The following is a 25275-nucleotide window of genomic DNA, read 5'->3' as shown; positions in this document are numbered from 1 at the left end:
TTCAAGTTAGTGTACAAAAAAATCCTTGCTTGAGAACTTAGAACTCATAAACTATTCAGCCAGGTGACCTATCAAATAAAACTGAAGAGATACATTTGTGGTAAGATCTTTTATGCAAAGAAAAGTTGAGGAATTTAGGAAGAATGATATTCTATTTCATGAATTAAAAGTAGAGCAGGAAGTGGTATATGACCATGACATAAAATTAGCTGGAAATTTACACTTATATTGATACAGGTATTCTTACCATTGAACATGAATATCTTATGAGATTGTTTGAGGTGTGTATCTTAAATTCCTGATCACTGTAAGATAACAATACTATCAATTACTGTGAGAACTTCCAAAGTACTGATGTATCTTTATTTCTAAAGTATATACAATTCAACAAGTTGAATCATAAATAAACTGCTGTCAAATAAGCATTATTATGGTACTTTAAAAACCATTTTAATAAAAACTATTGTAAAATTACTCATATTTTTTACAGTAAAATATTGATATATACAGAAACTGTAACTTCACAATAACTGGTTAATAAAAAAGAATGTTCCACCAGTAAAACAGCAAACACCTACATGTCAAAGAACAGCAAACATTTACACATGTCAATAAACAACAGCTTCACATGTCAAATAACACCCAACACCCACATGTGTCAAACATCTACACATGTCAAAGAATAGCAAACAACCTACACATGTCAAAGAATAGCAAACACCTACACATGTCAAATAACACCGAACACCCACATGTGTCAAACATCTACACATGTCAAAGAATAGCAAACAACCTACACATGTCAAATAACACCGAACACCCACATGTGTCAAACATCTACACATGTCAAAGAATAGCAAACACCTACACATGTCAAATAACACCGAACACCCACATGTGTCAAACATCTATATATGTCAAAGAATAGCAAACACCTACACATGTCATATAACACCGAACACCCACATGTGTCAAGCACCTATATATATGTCAAAACAGCAAGCACCTACATATGCTAAAGAATAGCAAACACTTACATATGTCAAAGAACAGCAACCATTTCATATGCCAAAGAACAGTGTTCACGACACATATTTCTGGAAAACCCTCCGATGGTAGGCTCAAAACCAAAGACTACAAAAACATTCAGTTTTAGTTCATAAATACCTAAGAACATAAACAGAAATTTCTGACCTAAATACCAACATGTGTAAATTATATAACATTAATAAATAAATAAATAAATTGTCAAGGTTTTATAATAAACAGCCTGTTAACTCAAAACATCAATACAAGATATGTATTTCATATTTGTTTTAAAACAACTCTCTACAAGAGACCAAAATAACACATAATAATAACAACCATAGGTCATGTATGGCCCTCAACAATGAGCAAAGCCAATACTGCATAGTCAATAATAAAAGGCCCTGATTTGACTAACCATGATAGAGAGTAGAAACTTGTTTCTAAAAAGAAATGGTCTTTTTTTTTTATCTGAAATCTGATCATTACTTAACCCTTTTATGCTCAACTGAAATGAATTTTGAATAAAATTGAGAATGGAAATGTGAAATGTGTCAAAGAGACAACAACCCGACCATAGAACAGACAACAGCAGAAGGTCACCAACAAGTCTTCAATGCAGCGAGAATTCCTATAATCAAGTATTTTTTACCCTTTTTTCGTATGCAACTGTATGATTGATTTAGTTCAACAGTTACCATCAAGTATACTAATGATATAACCATTCAACAACCATTATTTTTATCTGAATAAATCTTGATTATATGAAAGCTAAACCATTACCAAATTCTAATAACCATAATGTTAATCTACATGGTCTCTAATTTGTACTTTTATTGCCATACTTTTACAACTGATTAATTTCAAAGTCAACAAGAATGTCATCATCACACGGAATATTGATCCAAATCAGTCTTTTTAATACAAACTTTGTAAAATCATAATTAGAGTTTGTCTGTTCTATAATAACATCCATTTTTCAGTCTAATATTTGACAATCTGATTAGACTAGGTCTTGTTATTGAAAGTAAAACATCACCATCACAGTTATAATTAGGCACATTAAGGCTCACACTGTATATGGTAAATTGCATCCTTTTTTTCTTAAACCACTATACAGTCTATTAAAATCAACATTGTTTATACTCAAAACAGCTATTAACTCTGATATTAGTTTATTGTGAAAGAGGACTCATATATCAAGTGTTCATGGATGTTATTTGTCAGTTTAATAAGGCTGCATTGAACCACAAACAGCAGCTTCTAATTTTAAAATGCAGACATCCAAATGTGAAGTTCTTATCATAGTTGAAAATAAACTGACAATGCTTGTAGCATAAAATAAAAGGACCATAAGATGGACAAGCATAAAATTAAAGGACCATAAGATGGACAACAGCATACAAAACATAACATAGAAAACTAAAGACACAAACCCCACCACAAACCAGGGAGAATGGTAGGCAGATCCTGCTCCACATGACACCTGTCGTGTCACTATAAAATGAGATGACATGTTATATAAAGTGATTTGGCATCATACAAATAGCAGTTTTTATGAACTTAATGATAGTAACTTTAATTATCACTGGTCTCACAATAAAATGCAAAGCTTCACCTCAGAAGACCATGTAAAATATTAAAAGGCAATAATCAAAGAAAGATAAGATTGTGAGATCTGAATCATATTCTATTTTTAACACTGGCCAAAGTATGTTTAGACAAATACTAATAATTGTTGATTTAATGCTGTTGTTTATTTTAATTATGTCCCAAAGAAAAACAAATCATCATACTAGATATCAATAATTTAATTTTGAATGTAACACGTCTTCTGATTGGCTGACGTTATTTTGTTATCAGCCCATAGACATAATTAAGTCATGTGACCGTGACGTCATCAACGTTTTTTCATGGTTTTCTAAGGTTTAAAATGGAATTTAGAATTAAATTATAAGAAATGACTGTAATATTTTTTCTGTCTATTCGAAATAACATAAAAAATGTGGTGCACACTGTTAAATAACCCGCTACATGCGTTATTCAGTGTGCACCAAATTTTTTTATGTTATTTCTTCATAGACAGAAAAAATATTACAGTCATTCCTTAAATACAAAACTTTGTTCTTTTCTTATCACAAACAAAAATGCACTTCTTAAACCTCAGCAATTTGATCCTACTGAGTACTGTTGCACTCCTTGTTGCAGCACTTTTCTCCCACCTAAACAAATGCATTTAGTCTATAAATTTATGAAAACCTCAACTTTATACTTCTTTTCTACCAGTTCTTTCTAGAAAGCAGACTTTTAACAAGAACATACATGACATCTATATAGTGGTAAAGTCTTGTTAGTGATTTCTAAGTTTTTATTACACCATAAAAATGGAGAGATCCCAATAAAATCTGTAAGGATCAGTGGGGTTTGTCTAATTACCACAGAAATATAATGGTCAGAATAAATTTTAATGTTTACTACCAGTAAGCTAAAATAAAACTTCATCAATTTGATATGTTACAAGGAGATAGAGAAAAATCTTTTTCCAGAAAATAATCCAAGTATTGTCTAAGCTTTGTAGGAATCTGAGGTAGAAATCCACAGAATGGTAAATCTGGTGGGGATTACATTTCTTCAATTACCTAATTCCCTATTTATTCACATGATAAGATTATATTTGACTACTTTACAATTGAGAAGATGATTTTTCTATGAAGTGCTTTAACATTTCTAAGACTAAAAACTTGAAAATATTGATTCCTGAGTTTAGATGGCAATCAATGTGCATAATCTTTTGATATCAAATCCAGGGAAATGTAAATTTTTTCATCGACTGATTTGAGGTATAAAGCTCTCTTGATAATGCAATTTATTCAGTTAGCATGAAAATTTCGACATTTTCTAGTTAAACCAATGTTTGAAGTTACAGTGTAGAAAAATTAATTTCCTTCAACATTCAACACAAGTAAATTTTCAATTTTTCTATAAATTCGATATATCTAATTCACTTTTAATTATGCATGATATACAATTCTCATTAACTTAATGTTTTAAAGATTTTTGAAAGCATTTAATTCCATTTGATATATATTTGATTCCTATACACCACTTAACATTATTTAGACATATCAGCATGTAATAATGAGAGATCATTTTGATATTTACTCCTAATAATTATGTGTTACATTATCATCTTAATCCAAGCATACTTAAAACATCATCTTCCAACCATTTCAAAACACACAAAAATTGGCAATAAGCCACAATGATAGTCTTGCTCCAACTTAAAGGCATTTCCATATATTACAAGACACTGCTGAATTTTGTTAAAATTACATTTCCAACTGATTTTACAGGTTATTCTTATGTTTTGCCATTTAGGGGAAACTGGATGGTTCAGTTACGACAAACATGTTTAACTCTAACATATTCTTAGGTGTTTGTTTAATTGGATAGGAAGGAGTCTGTAATTCAGTGGTTGTCGTTGATTGATGTCTGTCCCTTTTTTTTTATTGTAGGTTTTTTTTTTATATTGTTCAAATTTTACCATATCATAACCTTTTATAAAAGTTGACTATGCGGTTGTGGGTTTTGCTCCTGTTGAAGGTCAAAAGCCTGTAACTCAGTGGTTGTCGTTTGTTTATGTGTTACATATTTGTTTTTCATTCATTTTTTTTTATATAAATAAGGCCGTTAGTTTTCTCGTTTGAATTGTTTTACATTGTCATATTGGGGCCTTTTATAGCTGACTATGCGGTATGGGCTTTGCTCATTGTTGAAGGCCGTACAGTGACCTATAGTTGTTAATGTCTGTGTCATTTTGGTCTCTTGTGGACAGTTGTCTCATTGACAATCATACCGCATCTTCTTTTTTATATTTAGTTACTAAAATCCATGTCATTTGAACTCTGGTTGACAGGTTATCTCATTGGCTGCGTCATACCACATCTCCATATTTTCTATATTTAATGGTCAACAACTGGTAACAGAATAAGAAAGAATGAGTGATTATACAATTGTTGGATAAACAGATGGAAAAGCTTACATGGAAAGTGAAAAAAAAGCATAAGCTTTTAACCTTGCTGCATTTGTCTGCACCTGTTCTAAGTCAGGAATCTGATGCTCAGTGGTTGTCATGTGGTTCATGTTTAATATAGATTAGAACGTTGGTTTCCCCGTATGAACGGTTTAACACTAGTCATTTAGGGGCCCTTTATAGCTTGCTGTTACATGTTAACCAAGGCTCTGTGTTGAAGACTGAGACAAGACAACTCCGTCCAAGTCACAATTTGTAAAAGTAAAACAGTTATAGGTCAAAGTACTCATGATACCACATCTTTTTATATCTATTACCGGTAGGTAAAAAACATGTGGAAAAGCTTTACCTGGAAAGTGGAAAAACATAAGCTGAGTAAAAATTAGTTACTGGAGAATACATTGTATTTTCATCATTCCTGGTAACAAGTGTGGTTAATATTGTTTCTATTTTGGTTAGTATCCATGCAGGGTGCACAGCTATCATTAGAAGTTAAACCATGAAAGTACTAGAATAAGTAGTTTTCTGACACCTCATAACAGACATTGAGAGCTTAACATTAATGAACTTTTAAAAATACATAACACTCCTAACAGTACATTTCACATTGTATTGTTAGAAATACATAACACTCCTAACAGTACACTTCACATTGTATTGTTAGAAATACATAACACTCCTAACAGTACACTTCACATTGTATTGTTAGAAATACATAACACTCCTAACAGTACACTTCACATTGTATTGTTAGAAATACTCTATACTGATTAGTTCAATAAGTTTATGAAAATGCCCACTGCACGTAGGAACGATTCTTAAACTCAGAAATATACAAAAGAAACAAACTTACTTTTAAAACAAGCTCAGAAATATACAACAAACTTTGTCAGATTAGTATTCACTATTTCTGTCAGTACAACTGTTCAATCATTACAATCAGTATGCAACTTGAAGTTATTATTATCTGAGTAAAACTTTGATTTGAATCTGATAAAAAATCCATCAATAAAAAATATAATGAAGTCAAACTCTACCCTTTAACATTATATTGCTTGGTAATGTGTACAAAACAAATCATATTTAATTTCTCAATCAAACTGACAATTATCATTACTGAGGACTGATTGTAGCATCATTATGTAATGTTCTAACAAAATCTGTATTGACATTACTTAAATGATATCTTTAACAAAGGACAAATCATCACAAATATTGATGTTTTATTGGAGGGCCCACCAAACATTGAAAATCACAAAGATTTCTGTCCAAGATAACAATAAAATAATGAATCTATTTCAAATGTTACATTCATTTCTAGTATCATATCTTGATAACCTTTCTTTTTTTTTTTTTTTTTAACAAAAAAGATTTAAAGTAAAAAGGTTAAATTTCCCATGAAAATATTAGATATAAAAGGATATGTTTTGCAACTGTTATGGGAACTGTTATTGAGACACTTCAAGCTGCAAACCAGAGTCATCAATAGAAAAGAATATAATAATTGAAGTCCTTATTTCCTACGGTTCTCAAATGAGGACCCTCTTAATTGCCAATACTCAATGTGACTACCATCATTCAATACAACACAGGATTATAAGTAATACCATGGGTCTTTAGCCTAATACCTAATTAACAAAAAGATTGAAGTAAAAACCTGTGTTGTAGTCTGTTAAATAGATATTAGCCTGCATATCAGGACATTGTTATTTTTTCTACTGTAAGTTAAGGCCTTTAATAGCTGACTTTACCATGTGGGTTTGGTAATTTACTAGGTAGTAATTTGAGAGATAGGGTGGTGTGAGAAAGTATATCATAAACAGCATTGATAATTTTGGAAAGTGTCTTAGGATGACAGCATAAAGATTACTGATACATATGGGAGAGGTATTACAATACTGATCTTAAATATCATATACATTTCAAAGGGTCATAACTTCCAAGAACATATTTGATCAATTCCTATTTTCCAACTCGCCTGAGATATTTATTGTGTGAATCTTTGACATAAGTTTCAACAATTTTAACTCCAATGAGAAATGTACTTGTGAAAAGCCTTTTCATGTTTTCCTCAGCATTTATATTTCAAATGGGCATAACTCCTTTAAAATTATTTGTTCGACTTTGATTTTTCAAACAGACATCAGAGATATTGCTGATGTCAATCTCTAATGGACGGAAGAAGGACAGATAAAAGCATTCCCATATCCCCCACTCTGCTTCATGACGCATTCTCATATCCCCCACATGACGGAATACAATTAACAGTATCAAGAGTATAATAATTACTAGATAGTCATGATTTCTACAGACAGGCACTCTGAGGAGGTATCAACAATGTTCTACAAAAATCCAAAAAAATATATTTTGCTATTAACATTAATATACAGCAATAGAATATGTCAGAATTCCTGTAATTTGTTACTCAACACTAATGTAACTTGAATTATTGATATTAACTAAGCTTTTTCTCTTATTAAAAGGCCATTAGGATTACATCACCCCTCATAAAGAGATCAAACCAAGTTCACAAGATATTGGATGCCAGCTCTTGTAGTCAATAACCTGCCAACGAAAGGTCAGTTAATGTAGTGGATTCAAACTCAAAGCTCAGTTACAAAATCAGAAGAAGTCTACGTCATACACTTTTTCTCTCATGATAGTAAATCCAGGGAAATTTAACAGTTTTTAGTAAATTTCACTTCATTCAATACATAAACATCTCTCTCCACAAAGTACCAATACCCCAATATTATGTTTGGCAATGTCATAATATAGACCCTGATATACATGTCATAATATAGACCCTGATATACATTGTCTTAGATACATCATGTAAAATTATCATATAGATTAATATCAACATATATATATAGCTGTTTCTGTTTATAGAACAAATGTTGATGTTAACATTAATGCTCTCTCAGGTCCACAAATAAAAATAACAAATCTTGTTGATGTTTAAAAGTATTCCAAATATTTCACAATGAACAGTATCAGAACATAGTTTTGGTCTGTTATAAAATATCTCAGGAAAGTGACAAATCTTGTTTACTACAGAAAAATTTATTTCATTCAGTGGAAGAAAAAGCAAAAGTTAAAACACATTAATCCTGCGCAGAAAAATGTATTTTTTTGTTTTTCATTAACTCTACTGACATGTTATATCATAATTTGGAGAAGATCAGCCTTTGGCAATTAATATTATAATCTTTGGGAAGATATCTTCATCATTAATTCAATAAAAAATTGAAGTGAACATGTATATTAGTTAAGTGAATTAAAGAAACCCATCAACATGCTTTAGCATTGAACGATTGTATAATCAATGCACATTAATGATTGAAACAAAAAAGAAATTAAATAGAAAATCAAGGAAAATCTAGAATGTTTTGAGTTTTAATATGCAAACCTTCCCTTTATGTCTCTTACTTTATGGTGCAGATTAGTGTAAGTTTCTTTAACTGCATAAAGTATTTCAATAATGAACAAAAAACTGCAAAGATGTCCAACAGAGTAGTTAATGATATAATTAATTAGTAATAAATGTAGGAACTTACCTTCGTTAATAAGATGTTACCAAACAGTAAAGAAACCTTGGTTACAATGATGTCGCTGATTTCCCAAAATAAACTTTTCTGCTACCTTCCTCTGATGAAAGCATCCGATACAAAAGTAAGATTAAATGGATTGTTTCATAAAAGCCAATAATCGTTGACAGTTTATTGACATCCCTGTAATTACGTTAGACTGGTCAGCGGTTACATCCCATTGGTCAGATCTCTAATGTTAGTGGTAAAGGAAGAACACAAACACTTAATCCCAGATGAAACAGTTGAAATTGTTCTACTTCATTGCAGGTACTCCACAAGTACTCACAGATAATTATATTGCTAATTACAGGTACTACACGGAAGGAATAATGCAGGTATAACGCACAGTAACTAATAGTTGATAAAACGGATCACCCATCTGTTATACAAAGGTTATCATATAAATTGTGATTTATCTGATCCTATCCTCGTATATATAAATAGGCTAATTTATAAAACGTTACTTCACATGTAAGACTGAATGCATAATGCACCTGTATTACATAATGATTCAGTTAAATTTTATGCTTTATAGTCATATCTTTTGAAGTTTAATGGTGCTTTAAAGCACTCAATAATAAAGTTAAAACATGTGTCACAAAAGGGTCTACAAACAAAATATAACAAATCTATTTTAGTTTTAATTCATTAACAGATGAGGAATTTCTGCCAACTGCTGCCTGATATCCAAGAGTTGGCCATGTACAAATGAGTAAATATTCAGAAATAATCATTCTTATTTCAGTCACTGAATATTCATTGGATTGAAACATATCTTATATATGTATTATGTTTTGTAATTCATGATATAATCTGACATACCAAATCTTATCTACGAATGTTATTCAAAAAACATTACAACAATGTTTAATATTCTTAAATCTATTCCTGTGCTTAACTAAGAGGAGTTCCCCTTTCTGAATAACAAATAGGCTTAGACATCTTCCAAAGTTTAAATAGGTAAAAAATATCAGTCCATTGCTTGAGAAAGATTGTTTTTAATATAAATTAAATGCAGTGTAAAGAAAATATTCTATAATAATTCATATGAAGTACAGAAGAATAAACATCTTATAAAGAGGGTTCAATGTGACATATCTTGTCTTGTTCCCCTTGGTCACCATTTTGGAGATGCAAATTTAAAAATATGGTACAAATAGTCTTATAAGAGATAAATTACTAGATCCTACTGATTATAATTAAGCAAGGCTGAAAGAAATTAAAAACATTCTAATGTCTAGTAGTCAGTACATGTATAACAAGTTGAATTTGGTATAAATAAGTTAATATAGGTAAAAACAAAGTATTGAAGCTACATCAAACTCTTGTGTCTGTTTGGATTGCTTATCAAATTTTGTCAATACACATGTATAATGGAACTATAAAAAATTGTCATACAAGAGGGTGGTTTAGCTAGCTTTAAAACCAGGTTTAATCCACCACTTTCTTAAGATGCCTATACCAAGTCAAGAATATGGCTTGTTTGTCACTTATTGAATTAGTTTATAACACTTGATTTTGTCCGATTTTATTCCCCTTTTTTGGTATTTTTACCTTGGAGTTCAGTATTTTTGTTATACCTTTTTGGCTGATTCATGAAGAAATTTGTGCACATATTAAATCAATTATGGCAACAAAAGGGTTGTAATTCTAGGCAAAACTATGTCAATTCAAAAACATCTATAATCTAACTTGGTATTAAAAAAAATTATTTTGAAAACTTTGTATCATGACATTTTATAATTAATTTGTATGGGAGATAACGATAAAAATGATGGTGATGTGAATCCAAAGTTATCTCCCATTGAACTTTCATTTACCATACAAAAAGATTTTCAACTTTCTTTCAGAACACATAAACACAATGACCATTGAAACAAATATAAAATGTCATAACAATCTAAGATTTCATATTTTTATAAAAGTGTGCATGATAACTACTATATACATTGTATTTGATCTGATAAATAAGAAAACTTTTATCAAATAACAATTTGTAAGTTGTGCACTACAATTGAATTTAGAATGTTTTGACCAATATGGTATTCTGGATAGAGATCTAGAAAAAGCACAGCAACATAATACATCATCACATACAGACAAACAGATAGCCATACTAACATGCAGAAATCAGCACAATTTTCTAGCTGCTTGTTTAGCATGTAGTTCATTTGTTTATTTATTGAAGGAAATTTGATGATTGTATGTTTTTAAATCAATATATCTTGTTGACAGAAATGCAAATAAAAACTGAAGAAATTTTTAGAAAATCATTTGATATATTCAAAAAAAAAGATAACTGATACTAGCAGCTGTGGGTTAATGGCATGGCATGGCATGGCAATTAAATTATTTTATTTTAAAGTCAATAAACTATCAAAAAAAATTGAAAGGAAAAAAAAGGTCATAAAAAACTTAACTTATATTCAAATGATATTTTAGACACAGTTAATCATAATGTCTGATTTACCTTAACAGAACATGAAATATTAGATTGCAAAAAAATCATTGTAAACATTTATCTCTGGTCTATGGGAGGTAACTCTAATGTTTTACTGCAGCCAACACATAAATGTTTGATACATCACAGTACAGAAATAAGATACACATAAGTGCAATTATAAGTTAAATATTTGTGTGAAGTAATTATATACAATTTATATTATTACACAGCTAACAAAGTAGTAATATAAATCAATAAGTAAATATCAAACAGCTGTGAATAAAAGAAAGTTTTGCAGACTATCTAAACATTTGGTATGTTAGTAAAAACATAGCAAAGTCACTTACTGGGGACCTTTAGTGGAGTTTGATGTTGGTGTCGGTGGTGACCTTCAATGACAAAATTCACAAAGATGTACTTTTAAAGGTTTTAATCTTTACATCTAAAAGCAAAAGCCAAAACACTGATTTGAAATACTGAATAACTATAAATTACTAATACTACCTAAAGCTGAAAAAAATACTTAAAAAGCTCTGTACTATTAATATGCATTACCAAAAGCTGAAAAAAATAATTAAAAGCTCTGTTTTGGATGTCTCAAGCTGAAACAAAGAGTTCAAATATTTTTCTGAAGCTGAAATAAAAAGTAAAGGTGTCTACCAAAGCTGAAATAAATAGTTCATTTGTACAGTGATAACATACTTAATGTTAGAAAATTGAAATTTGATACAAGATAATAATTCAAAGTATTTTTAAACTCTATAGAGTCTAGAGGACTGTATCATTCAACAGGCACATTACCAATCATGTCTGCCAATTCTTAAAGAGCTTGGTGGATTGGCAATAAAAAAAGAACTAACAAATTAAACCCCCTTTTCCCAAAAGACATCTAATATAAAGAGAGGAAAAGGGCTGTCATCTTAAGAAGCTTTAATGAAAATTTTCTTGTATAATGAATGCTGTTTAATTTCAATATATCGGCCAACAGGAAGTGGCTGTACACTGGATGTAAAAATTGATTTCTTAGCCAAGAAAACCATGACAAAAATTTCTTTGTACAATTAGAATTGTAAGTCTAACTATTGGCTTACAAAAGTTGCTAAGGGTTGGAAGTAAAAATTGACTACTCGTTTCAAAGTTTTCTAGGCTTCTATGAAAGGGAATGGTTTTATATTTGGTCTGCCGTTAGATAATGTTGAGTTGTAGTGAGAAAACAAATAAGGGGAGAAAAAAGGCTGTCAAATTATTAAGCCCAGCCATAGAAGCCAAGAAAACTTTTTACAATCCGTGTTGTAAAATTTCAAATACAGAATTGCAAAACAGGAAGTTTTTGCACAGCATTATCAAGATGCAGACCAAATATTGAATCAATTATTTAAAAAAAAAAAAAAAAAAACTTTGATGAAAGACTTGGACTTCTTTATTAGGGGATACAAATAAGAAAATTTGAAGGACAATAACATATATGACAATTACATTGGAAAGAAAGCCAAAGTTTTCTGCATTTGAAACAAAAATGATATATTGATTGACATTATAGTGTATTACAATTTTAAAACTGAATACTGATAACAGAAAAGTCTTAATAGCAATGCATAACTGTGTCCTTCATGATCCAACTAACATCTGAACTACCTAAAACATTCCAGGAGAAATGTCAGTTCAGTCTTTGGTACAAATCTGTCCAGATAAAAATATAAGCTTATAGATATTTCTCATCAGATCTGAAATAGGATAGATATGACAGATGTCATGTTGGAAAATAAAACATCTAAAACTGACGTAATATCATCTATAATACATCATAGACACCATCTGGAGAACAGAAATCAATACATTTACATCACAAATAAGATCAGTTTACAATTTGAAGAAGTTCAACATTGGAAGGGAAGTAACTCTGGTAGGCTTCAACACTGTATTATGACTTTAAATGGGAGGTAACTCTAATATGCTTGGAGATGATGAAATTATTTGAAAAGAAAGAGATTTTTCTTCAACAGCAAATTTTAAACATTAATTGTTTCTTTTACCAGACCTTTTATTTTGTCAGCATGTATTAATCTTACTGAATGTTCTATTCTGACTAAAATAATATAAGATCCACTACTAGAATTTTATTAATCTAATCAATTTTATTAATCTAATCAAGAACCCATAAAATTCTTATAAGATCCACTACTAATACTTACATCTCACTTTGCATGGAGGAGTGTCTGGAAACTGATTTGGGAGACAAGTCATAGTCGCTGTCTGATCTGTAGAGAAAAGATTCTCGTCTCTGTGGAAGGTTTTGTAGGACAAGACGACTGGAAGACGGACTTGAACCCTCAAGAGTAGGACGACCTGGGCCAGTTCCATTCTCTACATCAAAACTGAAAGAGAAATAAACTAATATAAAGCTACTGTGTGATAATGTAAAGGTTCTTGTCAAGAGTAACTATATCTTTTTCTTTTCTTTTAAAAAACAAACTTGTTGATGGCTGAACATTAGCTATTCTTTCAAATCCGATTCTAAACTACAGATGATTTATATAAATTGAATTCTAGAAAACTCTAGTATGTTGAGAATACTCTAGTATGTTGATATATCTTTATTTTGGTGTTTGATGACACAATGACATATAGTGTCAACATCATTTATATATATATATATATATATACTATTCATCTAAATAACAGTGGCAACAAACTTTTTGTTCTTCCCTGGACGGGATTCAAACTCATGCCACTGAGATATGGAGGCACCAGATCGCACTATGCCAAACGCCCTAGTTATTATATATATGGTTAATATCTAAATGTTATACACTGAAAAATATATACTTTGAGGAGAGGGTTATTTGTGACTTTTTTGTCTTGATATCCAAGAGTTTCTTTTTTCTTTTAGAATTGGTAAATATTGGCAACAACATTTAAGATCACTATCTTAAAACTTTAAATCAAGTGTTTTGATTTAAATGGTATGGTCTGGAGATATGATATGAAGATAATGTAAAGGATGGATGCTGAATCATGGGAAACCAAACTTATCAGACACACATCAACAAACATGAAAGTGTAATAGGATGTCAATGAACCTTCACTAATAGTTACTATGCCAGTAACCCATTATGCCTGTGAACGGTCACTGTCAATATCTTTCTTAACATACAACAACCAAAATTGGGATGGACATGAACAAGACAGCAACCCAGCAATCATCTTACTAAATATCATTTATTTTTAACACTGCTCAACTTTTTTTCTTAAAATCTGATGTCATATGTTTAACATTCAGTATATTATCATTCTTTTACAAACTTCTGTATCATTCTCCTAATTAGTCCCCTCACCAAATGACTAATTGTATCCTCTTATTTATTTACTCCTAAAACACGGTCACCTTGACAGTGTCTTACCAAAACACCTTTACTCTTAAACCCCAATCCTATTTTTCCTTCCACAATAACCCTGCTCAAAATTAAACTTACAGAAACATTTCAAATAACTAGAATTTCTTTGATCCTTCAATTCTCCTATATACAATACATTATCCACGTCACATTTACATTTTATTTTATCGTCACACATATCATACGTCATTCAATACATAATACATCATTAACCAAGTATTTGTCATTTTTAAACAAGATGTTGTAAATATATCCTTTGTAAGGTATTTGACGTTTTAATGTTGAAACAGGTTGAGTTTCTAAATGTTATACAATTTATTTCAAAATATAGTTGCGCCTACATGTAGCATCTGGAATCACTCCAGACATGTAACGTGTCGTTAAACATAGAAATTTAAATGTTCACAATTTTTTATTTATTTCATAGCAACATTTGGAGATGGAAAATACCTGATAAAAATTGACTGAAATTAAAACCAAAAATAATGGATAAGCTTTCATTTCACAACACCCTATAGACTTCTTGTATAACAGTGATAACTTGTTACTTATAGACAAATTAGAGATTCACAAGCCTGGGTAGGGTAGGGATGAAGAGTTCTCAAAAATTTCCACTTTTGAATACTCAAGCTCTCTTGTTTTCATATGTCTATAGTTAAATATTGGAAGAGAAATAACAAGCAATATGTCAATGTTTCAAAAAAGGTATAGCTACTAGCTACAAAGATAGAGCTGGAATTGGTTAAATCTATAGTAAATTCATCTGATTAAGCTATTTATCTTAGCAATCCTGAATTAATACCTCACAGAAAACAGGTAAATTGCACTGGCTAATGGAAGTAACATGATTAATAATACATTTATAGTTTATATGTACTCTATATAACCAGATACTTTTCTTTTTTATTTTTATTTCTTTGCATTGGTATAATGGTGACCATGCAACAAAAGTGAAAATAGAAGAACATTTGTATAGAACATTTGTATAGGTGAACAAATGTGACAACACAAAGAAAATATCTACTATATAAATATTTCTAATGGGTGACTTCTTCCACTGCAAGATTATAAACTCCAATGAAAGGAATTAACATGCAAACCGATGTCACCAGAAACTTCTTATAATAGTTCATTTCTTTCTCTGAATTGATTTTTAAAAGGCTTTTCATTAAGAAGCTGAATGCGTTTAATGAATTGTATGTGCAATATCTATTCTATCTCATAAAAACAGCCAATAAAATTCAATTACTAAACTCAAATGGTGAAAAAAGCTTTTTAAATCTTTATTTCCATACCATTCATTAATAAATCAATTCTTATAGACTTTTCTACCAAATTAGTAGCAGGTCACCTTACATGGTTTGTAGAGTCTAGGCTGACAATTTTACAAAAGTCTTATTAGCTTAAGATCTTAAACAGCTCCAGCCTTCTCCCTTAAGAAAAGTGATTACAAAAAATGTTTCTCCCATAGTAATTAATCATTACACTATATGTAAACAGAATGATTGAATTAAGAGCTGAATCTATCCATAAGCAAACATAAATATGACAGTAAAAATCTATCGCTAATTAGCTACAGAATGTTTGTCTTTTATTATGTCATAAATCATACAAGTTTTTATCAATTTTCTTGCTAGTTGTTCAATTTATTTTAATATTTTCATCTTTTAAATTATGTCTTGCAATGAATTTTTGTTATCTGAGGTGGTAGTCTGACAGTGGCCATTATAAAAGAACTTATGCATCCAATCTTGTAAAAGAAACATAGGACCATAAGCATGTACATTATTTACAGCCAATTCTTCATCAATAAAAATTGGACAATAAATAGGTACTGGTACATCAAAGACAGGTAAAAGATTAAAAGGGATGTATAATCATTACATTATGCACACCCATTCTTTATCAATAAACATAGGACAACCAATGGGTACACAATGTACACCCATTCTTCATCAATAAACAAAGAACAGCCAACAGGTACATTATGCACACCCATTCTTTATCAATAAACAAAGAACAGCCAACAGGTACATTATGTACACCCATTCTTTATCAATAAATAAAGAACAGCCAACAGGTACATTATGCACACCCATTCTTTATCAATAAACAAAGGACCACCAATGGGTACACAATGTACACCACTTTTTTATCAATAAACAATGAACAGCCAACAGGTACATTATGCACACCAATTCTTTATCAATAAACATAGGACCACCAATGGGTACACAATGTACACCACTTCTTTATCAATAAACAATGAACAGCCAACAGGTACATTATGCACACCCATTCTTTATCAATAAACAAAGAACAACCAATGAGTACACCACTTCTTTATCAATAAACATAGCGTCGCTGGGCTTCCAAAATGTTGTATATGACTTTTTGGGCTAGAAATACTTTTTTGACACCAATGGTCTGGACGGGAGGAAATCTTTGGTATTACAAAATAGCATACTGTTAGACCAATCAAAACGTTTGAAATAAGACATATTACAAAATTGCCAATGTCATTTGTTTGTAAAGTTTACTTCCAAAATGTTGTATGAAAACTTGAAAATTGTTGTATTATGGCATTGGGAACAGGAGGCCTTATGTGACTTCTGGCGCAGAGAGAATTAAGGTTAAGGTAAGGGGCTTTGGGAATATAATAATTATACTTTTCTTTATTTCTGTGAAAATAATTGAAGTTCTCGCATAATCCAGAAATGTCAAAGTTTTTATTTCACTGCTATTTACAAAAATGTTCAAGTTCACATACAACATTTTGGAAGCATGCATTTTGTCAAAATTTTCAAAGCCTGTTTGTGAGATATTTTTTTCTTGAAAAATTGTAATTTACAACATTTTGGAAGCCCAGAGCGACGATTATAGGACAACCATCAGGTACATAATGTACACCACTTCATTATCAATAATAAGTAATAATATGATAAGAAAATCAGTTTCTCATTATCAAATTGCTATTAATTAATCAATTAAAAAGTGTACACATTAGGGTGTATGTAGTGTACTTAAAGATCAGGCGTACCTTTAGGTAATGGGCTTGCATGATCTGGAAAAGTAATATTTGATGAAGAATCAGTGAGAAAGAATCTTAACAGATAGCTATTACACCAAAGGTCAATAAAATCTGCATCAATATGATTAGTTCTGTTGTTTTTGTATGACTGAGTTAAAAATGTTTATTTATGATATAACTTTAAAGTGAGTTTTATCTCTGGTAATCTCATTAGTGATCATAGTTATCAAAAGTACCAGGATTATAATTTGATAACATCTTCCAGAGTCAATCCTTAAGTAAAATACATGTGACTTTTTGTCATCACATTAAGGATAATATCTTCCAGGTTCAATCTTAATATCTTTTTTAATATGAGCATTTACCAACTCTCATGTGTCTAGGCAATTATATTATTACCTGTTTAGAAATAAGATCCAGGTGTAAAATTAATATATAAAATAATATTTGATTATTATGAGATATGTTGTAATAGTTATGTACGACACATGACGTGTTAGGCTCTGATCCTGTCCATAACACGATAGTATTATATTAGGTTCTTGTTTTACTTTTTTCCAATCATATTGTCCATAATATTGTTGTAAAAGGATTCCCTTTATGGGTTATTGATTAGATTTATATAAATTCTTATCTAATTTAACTTTAAATGATAATACCAGCTTATCATCATTAAATAGAGAGCAAAGAAAAGTCAAGGAATCAAATTGAAGAATGTATCTTTAAAGAAAATTTATACAAACTAACGAATACCAAAATATTACATATATTTCTAATTATCAAACATAAATTAGACGTTTTCCTGAGTAAATCCCTCAGTTCTCAGTGTAATCTAGGTAATAAAAGTAAGCCACAATAACATTGATCCATCTTCAGCCATAAAAGAGAGCAAATAGGTTAAAACCCCCCTTTCTAATTTCTACATTGGATCTTTGCCCAAATTTTCTCTGATAATATCTTTCCATCAGTAGTCTATTCATAGACTGAAAAATATATGTTTCATGTAATAAATAATTGTAGCAGCCAATACTGCAATTAATACGTTTCCTTACTAGACATCTAACAAATATGTACTTTAAGTTTGTTCCTGTCAAATACTTTATCCCTTGGAAAGTTGGTATACTACATATTGTCCATAACAAAAACATTTGAAAGGGAATACTCAAAATTGAGTTTCACACTCTCTGAGATTCAAAATGCAACATTAAATATAAGAATTATATATGCTTTAATGCATATAAAGCATATATAAGACTAAATTTCCTTTTGGATATAACCTTCATCATGTATGCTTTAAAGACCAAAAATGTTCAGAAAGCCAAAAACAAAAAACAAAAAAACAAAACATCTGAAAGTATGAAAACTAAAAGGAGATTTACAGAACAATCAAAATGGGCTGAATTCATCTTGCCTAATAGAGTTAAAATTTAGTGTAGGTAACTTATTTATTTATAACTGATAAATGAGGAAAATATGTGTTATATTTCACAACTTTTACTGAAAGACATAGTTCATAGAAATGTTCAGGGAAGAAATTCTTGGAAACACTTTCAGTTAAATGGGATAAGGAAAACTTTATTCAATTCATCTACACAATGTTGTACCTGTGTGTGTGATGTACACCTTCTGTCAAATGTAAGCAAATAATTAGAGCAATTAAAAACAAGAGGCTGTCACAACGACAGCAAACCGGATTTATTAATATTTATTTGTGTCCTGGCAATATCACAAGAACCATTACTGATGAATGGTGAAAGTGAAAATCGTCAATATCAAATTTGACCTCCATTTTGTCATCAGTATCAACATATTAAAATTTGAAAAGCTTAGATTGAATGGTTCGTGAGTAAATGCAACAACGTGAATGGAAACGCCATTTTACAATCTTTCAAGAACCATAACGCCTGAACGGTAAAAGTCAAAATCGTCATTTTTGAACTTGACCTCTATTTTGTCATCAGTAACAACATATAAAAATTTCAAAAGCTTTGGTTGAATGGTTCATGAGAAAATGCACGGACACGACTGGAAACACCATTTTTCAATCTTTCAAGAACCATAACTCCTGAACGGTAAAAGTCAAAATCGTCATTATTTAACTTGGCCTCTATTTTGTCATCAGTAACAACATATTAAAATTTGGGAAGCTTTGGTAGAACAGTTCATGCGTAAATGCACGGACACAACTGGAAACTCCATTTTTCAATCTTTCAAGAACCATAACTCCTGAACGGTAAAAGTCAAAATCGTCATTATTGAAATTGACCGCCATTTTGTCATCAGTAACAACATATTAAAATTTGGGAAGCTTTGGTAGAACAGTTCATGCGTAAATGCACGGACACGACTGGAAACTCCATTTTTCAATCTTTCAAGAACCATAACTCCTGAACGGTAAAAGTCAAAATCGCCATTATTGAACTTGACCTTCATTTAGTTGTCAGTAACAACATATTAAAATTTTAAAAGCTTTGGTTGAACGGTTCATGAGTTAATGCACGGACAACATTTGATTGCCGCCCGCCCGGCCGCCCGACCGCCCGACTGCCCGACTGCCCGACTGCCCGGCCGCCCGGCCGCCCGCCGTACATCCCCAAATCAATAACCGACATTTTTGTCACAAAAATCCGGTTAAAAAGTTAGCAAGGAATTAAACTTTTACTGAAAGACATAGTTCATAGAAATGTTCAGGGAAGAAATTCTTGGAAACACTTTCAGTTAAATGGGATAAGGAAAACTTTATTCAATTCATCTACACAATGTTGTACCTGTGTGTGTGATGTACACCTGTCAAATGTCAGCAAATAATTAGAGCAATTAAAAAAAAGTTAGCAAGGAATTAAAGAAATTAAAAAAAAAAAGTTAAAGAAATACTGTAAATATTTATAATTTATTGAAAATTTAAATCCATATTTGTTTAACGTAATAACTTAAATAACATGCAGTGTGTTAAAACCCACAAACTTAAAAGCAGTAAACAGTAATCAAATATAAATGAAAAAAGTTATAAAGTTTTTGTTGGTTGACTTGGGTTCAACATCTTCTTCATTTAGGTCAATGTCATTGTCTGAATATTAATATTATTTTAAGCAAATTATTTATATGGGCAAAGGTTACAGTTGGTAGCTTCTTTAGTCATTTGGTCTCTTCTGGAGAGTCGTCTCACTGGCCATCATACCACATTTGATAAAGATCATTGAATATCATACACCTTGTATTTTTCAAAAGTTACTAAAACAAACCATGATACACAATATATCTTTAACAAGTAACTCAGACACAAACCAGAATACATCATCAATGCTTTTTAGTTAAAGGTTCACACTCTAGGATACACCATATATCCTTGACAAGTAGCTGACACAAACCAGAATACATCATCAATGCTTTTTAGTTAAAAGTTCACACTCTAGGATACACCATATATCCTTGACAAGTAGCTGACACAAACCAGAATACATCATCAATGCTTTTTAGTTAAAAGTTCACACTCTAGGATACACCATATATCCTTGACAAGTAGCTGACACAAACCAGAATACATCATCAATGCTTTTTAGTTAAAGGTTCACACTCTAGGATACACCATATTTCCTTGACAAGTAGCTGACACAAACCAGAATACATCATCAATGCTTTTTAGTTAAAGGTTCACACTCTAGGATACACCATATTTCCTTGACAAGTAGCTGACACAAACCAGAATACATCATCAATGCTTTTTAGTTAAAGGTTCACACTCTAGGATACACCATATTTCCTTGACAAGTAGCTGACGCAAACCAGAATACATCATCAATGCTTTTTAGTTAAAGGTTCACACTCTAGGATACACCATATTTCCTTGACAAGTAGCTGACACAAACCAGAATACATCATCAATGCTTTTTAGTTAAAGGTTCACACTCTAGGATACACCATATTTCCTTGACAAGTAGCTGACGCAAACAAAGGTACACCATATACATGTTGTATCTTTATAAAGTGACTGACAAACACAAGGATACACCATATATCTATATATCTTTGACAAATACTGTCAATTGAAGCACACTTAATGATACACCATATATCTTTGACAACTAACTGACATAGAAGGATACAGAAGATGTTGGCAAGTATATGACTGAATGTCCAAGTTAATGTAATAGCAAAGATATCAGCATTGGAGAAGGATACACTTTTGATGTTTTGCTCATTCTATGATGAAACTAAATATCATTGACATGTGAATGACATTATAAGACAATACAGCAGATAGAGTTTGACATGTCACTAAGACATTATGATTGGGTGACATGTGTTAAGTTAAGGTCATATTATCTATGTAGTATCTGATAGTCACAGGAAGGTAATAATTCTATTTTGCTCAATTGTTTTACTTGGAGTACATAGGAACCACTAACAATTTTGTAACATCAAGAATTTAATGGGTGTTTACCATGCTATACAATCCTTGTAAACATTCACTATCAAAAGTGTTGAAACACTTAAGGGTATGCATTTTTAGTAGACTTGCTACATGTCCCTTCCTAATTATTATTATTTTTTTCAATTTTGCCCCTTTAATAATTTTACTGCTATAACTAGGAGATTACAATTATACTGACATCTGCAGGAGGAAGCCTTTCTCCAAGGGCAATCAGTAGGCTGGCACTTATCAGTAAACATATAAATTAGTAAGAGAGAAATATTAGAAAGGGAATTGTAGCAAGTCTACATTTTTAGGTATAAAGCTTAGCTTTGGAGGCATAAAATATGGTAGGTAAGGGAAACACTAAATTCAACTAACCCCTCATTGACATGCCTTTATGAACTAAACAGGTATAAGTTAAGACCACCAAGAGCTCATGCTAGTAAACCACAATATTAGCTTAATATATGTATGGATCAAAGGCAAAAACAACTTGGACTCCTAAACCTCTAACTCTTAGTTACCATATAAATGAAAGCCTGATAACTTAACTACATGTGTCAAAATATTCAATGCACACATAAGTTTACAAACAAATTAATGAAAGAGGAACGCAATACATGAGAGACATAATCATCCAGAACATTATAATGCAATAGAACTCCTTCTTTTTCATAATCCTGCTTTAACATGGTTTTGTTTAGTAGTATGCATGACTGATATAAACAACATGAAAAAAGTTACTCTACAGGTTTTTCTTTGATTTTTTCAGTTGTCAACCGTTTCATTCAATTAACTTTAAATTCTTTTCATGTATGATTTACACAACTTGAACATTACCAATAACTTTTTCACCACAATACATATTAAAAATTTAAAATAAAGACATTTGCATTATCTTTTTAAACAATTCTCTGGTGAATATGTTATGAGTGCGAACCTGATATTATTGGACTTAGTTACATTACGTGACTACATTTTAGTATTGATCCTGTGGTATACAAACATGTCACATCATAATACCTAATTGTTACGTCCTAACAACATCTTGTATGTAAAAGCCACAGATGGAGCTAACGGACTTTGACCCGATGAAAAGAAGAGGTTTTACAATAGCATTTGATTAAAAGTTCTGATACTTAGTTTCATCAGGTCTAATTAGCAATTCTGACATTTATTTCTGAATTCTCACAACTGCCAAGATCAAACTTTCTATCCCTTTAAATCCCCTGGTACGAGTTTCTGTAATGAGTATGCATTATAACATCCAATTCATTTAACTCCTCATTTATAACCAAATACATACAGCAAGCCATGGTATCGATTACATATAAGTTACTAACAGATTATGGAACCATTTGTAAAGTCTTATCTTGATAGAACTGTCAAACGGGACAGCTAAGAGTGCTCCTGTCAAACAATCTCAACTTACAAATAAAACATTAAAACATATTAATATTTTCTTTGATTTGTATTTTTAAATGATTTAGGTGATACCCCATGATAACCCACATACATAATTGGTTAGGGGGATTTATGGAAATGTGGTTTGCAAAAATAGAGTGAACAACTCCAGGATAGAGGGGGATCGGGGTCACTCAGGGGTCCTGAAATCCCAATCTTAAAAACATGAAATCCTGAGGTCCCAAAATTTAAAGAAATTTAAATCCTGACACCCCGAAATTCGAAAAAAGAATTCCCAGATCCCAAAAGGATCAATCACGAAATCCTGAGCTTAAAAACACCCGATCTTGGAGTCCTGATAATGGTCCTATCCCCTCTCAGGATACACAAGCTACAGCCTACATAGAACCAAGAGGCTGGAAGAGTGTCTAATAAAAAACTTAATCAGAAAGTTTTATCAGAACTTTGCAATATAATTCTTGCTATCATAATGGTTTAAAAAATTCAGTCAAGTATTACTGTGTTAACTGTTCAAGCCAAATATCACTTGTAGCTCCTAACATTGTAAATCATATAATGTCCTCAAAGTCAAATATGATAAAACATAAACATCATATCTGGCCTTCAAAATAAGATGTTGTATGATTGTCAATACTGGTGTACTACATCATACTAATTGTCCTGAACCTAATTTAACATCTTTACAAGAGGAAAAACACATGCTCATCAGCTTTAACATTTGTATCAGAGCTTGAAGCATAAACATTCAACAATATGATCAAACATGTTACAACCATGTAAACTTTTACTGACTTCTTACAGCCACAATTATGGCTTTATCTTTACTATACTATTAACTTGTTAGAATAGGCTTTCATTGACTATAAACACATTTAGCTGTCATCTGACAGAACTCTGACAAACCAATCAATAGCAACACATCTCATGTTTAATGTCACAAACTTCATTATCAGATTCTGCATTTTATGTAAAGAGAACAAAACATATCTATAAATTCATAAAAGGGAAAATGAAAATATCCGAAATTAATTTTATACAGACCACTTCATCGCAAATTTGATGAGAAAATATAATCTTAGAATCAATATTTAATTAAGGTATAAACATGCCTTGGCACATTCAATGACATCTCTAAATACTTCAGGTCAATTTATCTTTCACCTCAATTTAAATTCTCTTTAATATTATTCAGTGTTTTTAAATAAGGATATTTTTTTCCCTAGCAAAAATGAACAAATCTAATATGAAGTTGACAAATGCGGAATGAATGGGAAACTTTTTAAAGAAATTATTACATGTATTCCTTAAATGATTAGAAAATAAGAAGGCTCTGTAATAAATAAAGTCTTTCCAAAGGTAACTATTTATCAGTTTTTTTATGATAAATAGCACCTTCAGCAATCTTGACTCACTTATTATTGGGGAAGAGAACCTGAATGCTCTTCAGCAGGAAAACTGACAATCCTTGCCAATTTAGATAGATGTTATGTTGATTTGATAACATCCTAGCTAGAATATTGCTTAACCAAATTAAAGCAATTTTTAAAACATTGCTCAACTGACTGTCAACACATGATTACAATATAACTCAACCAAAAGCAATCACCGGTTCAAGAAAATCCTGAACTAACTTTTAAGCACTTGACTATAGATAACTGAAATAAATGACTTAAGTAAAATCTAATCTAATAAAACCCCATATATAGTTTTTAATAAAAGATCATATGGAGAATTTAGTCATTTTTTCATTAAATAATCATTTGATGGAGGTTATTTTTCATAAAGAATCAGCCAATTTGTGTATAAAACCGCAGGAGATGTCAATATAAAGTCTGATTGTAATGAAGAATAAGACAGATTACAGATGCCAAGACATATTTGGTTCTTTGTACATTTCTACATAGGTATCTGTATA

At 30.9% G+C, this 25275-nt stretch overlaps 1 protein-coding gene across 20 annotated transcripts in view; it reads right to left on the bottom strand.

The window, feature by feature from the left end:
- LOC139502669 (3',5'-cyclic-AMP phosphodiesterase 4B-like) overlaps positions 1-25275 on the bottom strand; it is a 255985-nt gene that overhangs the window by 67409 nt on the left and 163301 nt on the right. For 10 of the 20 annotated variants that reach the window (XM_071292201.1, XM_071292208.1, XM_071292215.1 and 7 more), the window contains 2 exons: positions 13288-13470; positions 11443-11484 (listed from right to left, as the gene is read on the bottom strand). In XM_071292201.1, coding sequence (XP_071148302.1) covers positions 11443-11484; positions 13288-13470 — 225 coding nt within the window. Of the gene's footprint in view, positions 1-8619; positions 9362-11442; positions 11485-13287; positions 13471-25275 lie in introns of those variants that run through there. The other 10 variants (XM_071292250.1, XM_071292259.1, XM_071292300.1 and 7 more) reach the window with 2 other exon arrangements.

The sequence above is a fragment of the Mytilus edulis genome, chromosome 1, assembly GCF_963676685.1.
Source record: "Mytilus edulis chromosome 1, xbMytEdul2.2, whole genome shotgun sequence".
NCBI lineage: Eukaryota > Metazoa > Mollusca > Bivalvia > Mytilida > Mytilidae > Mytilus > Mytilus edulis.
This window is presented reverse-complemented; position numbering and strand designations above follow the sequence as displayed.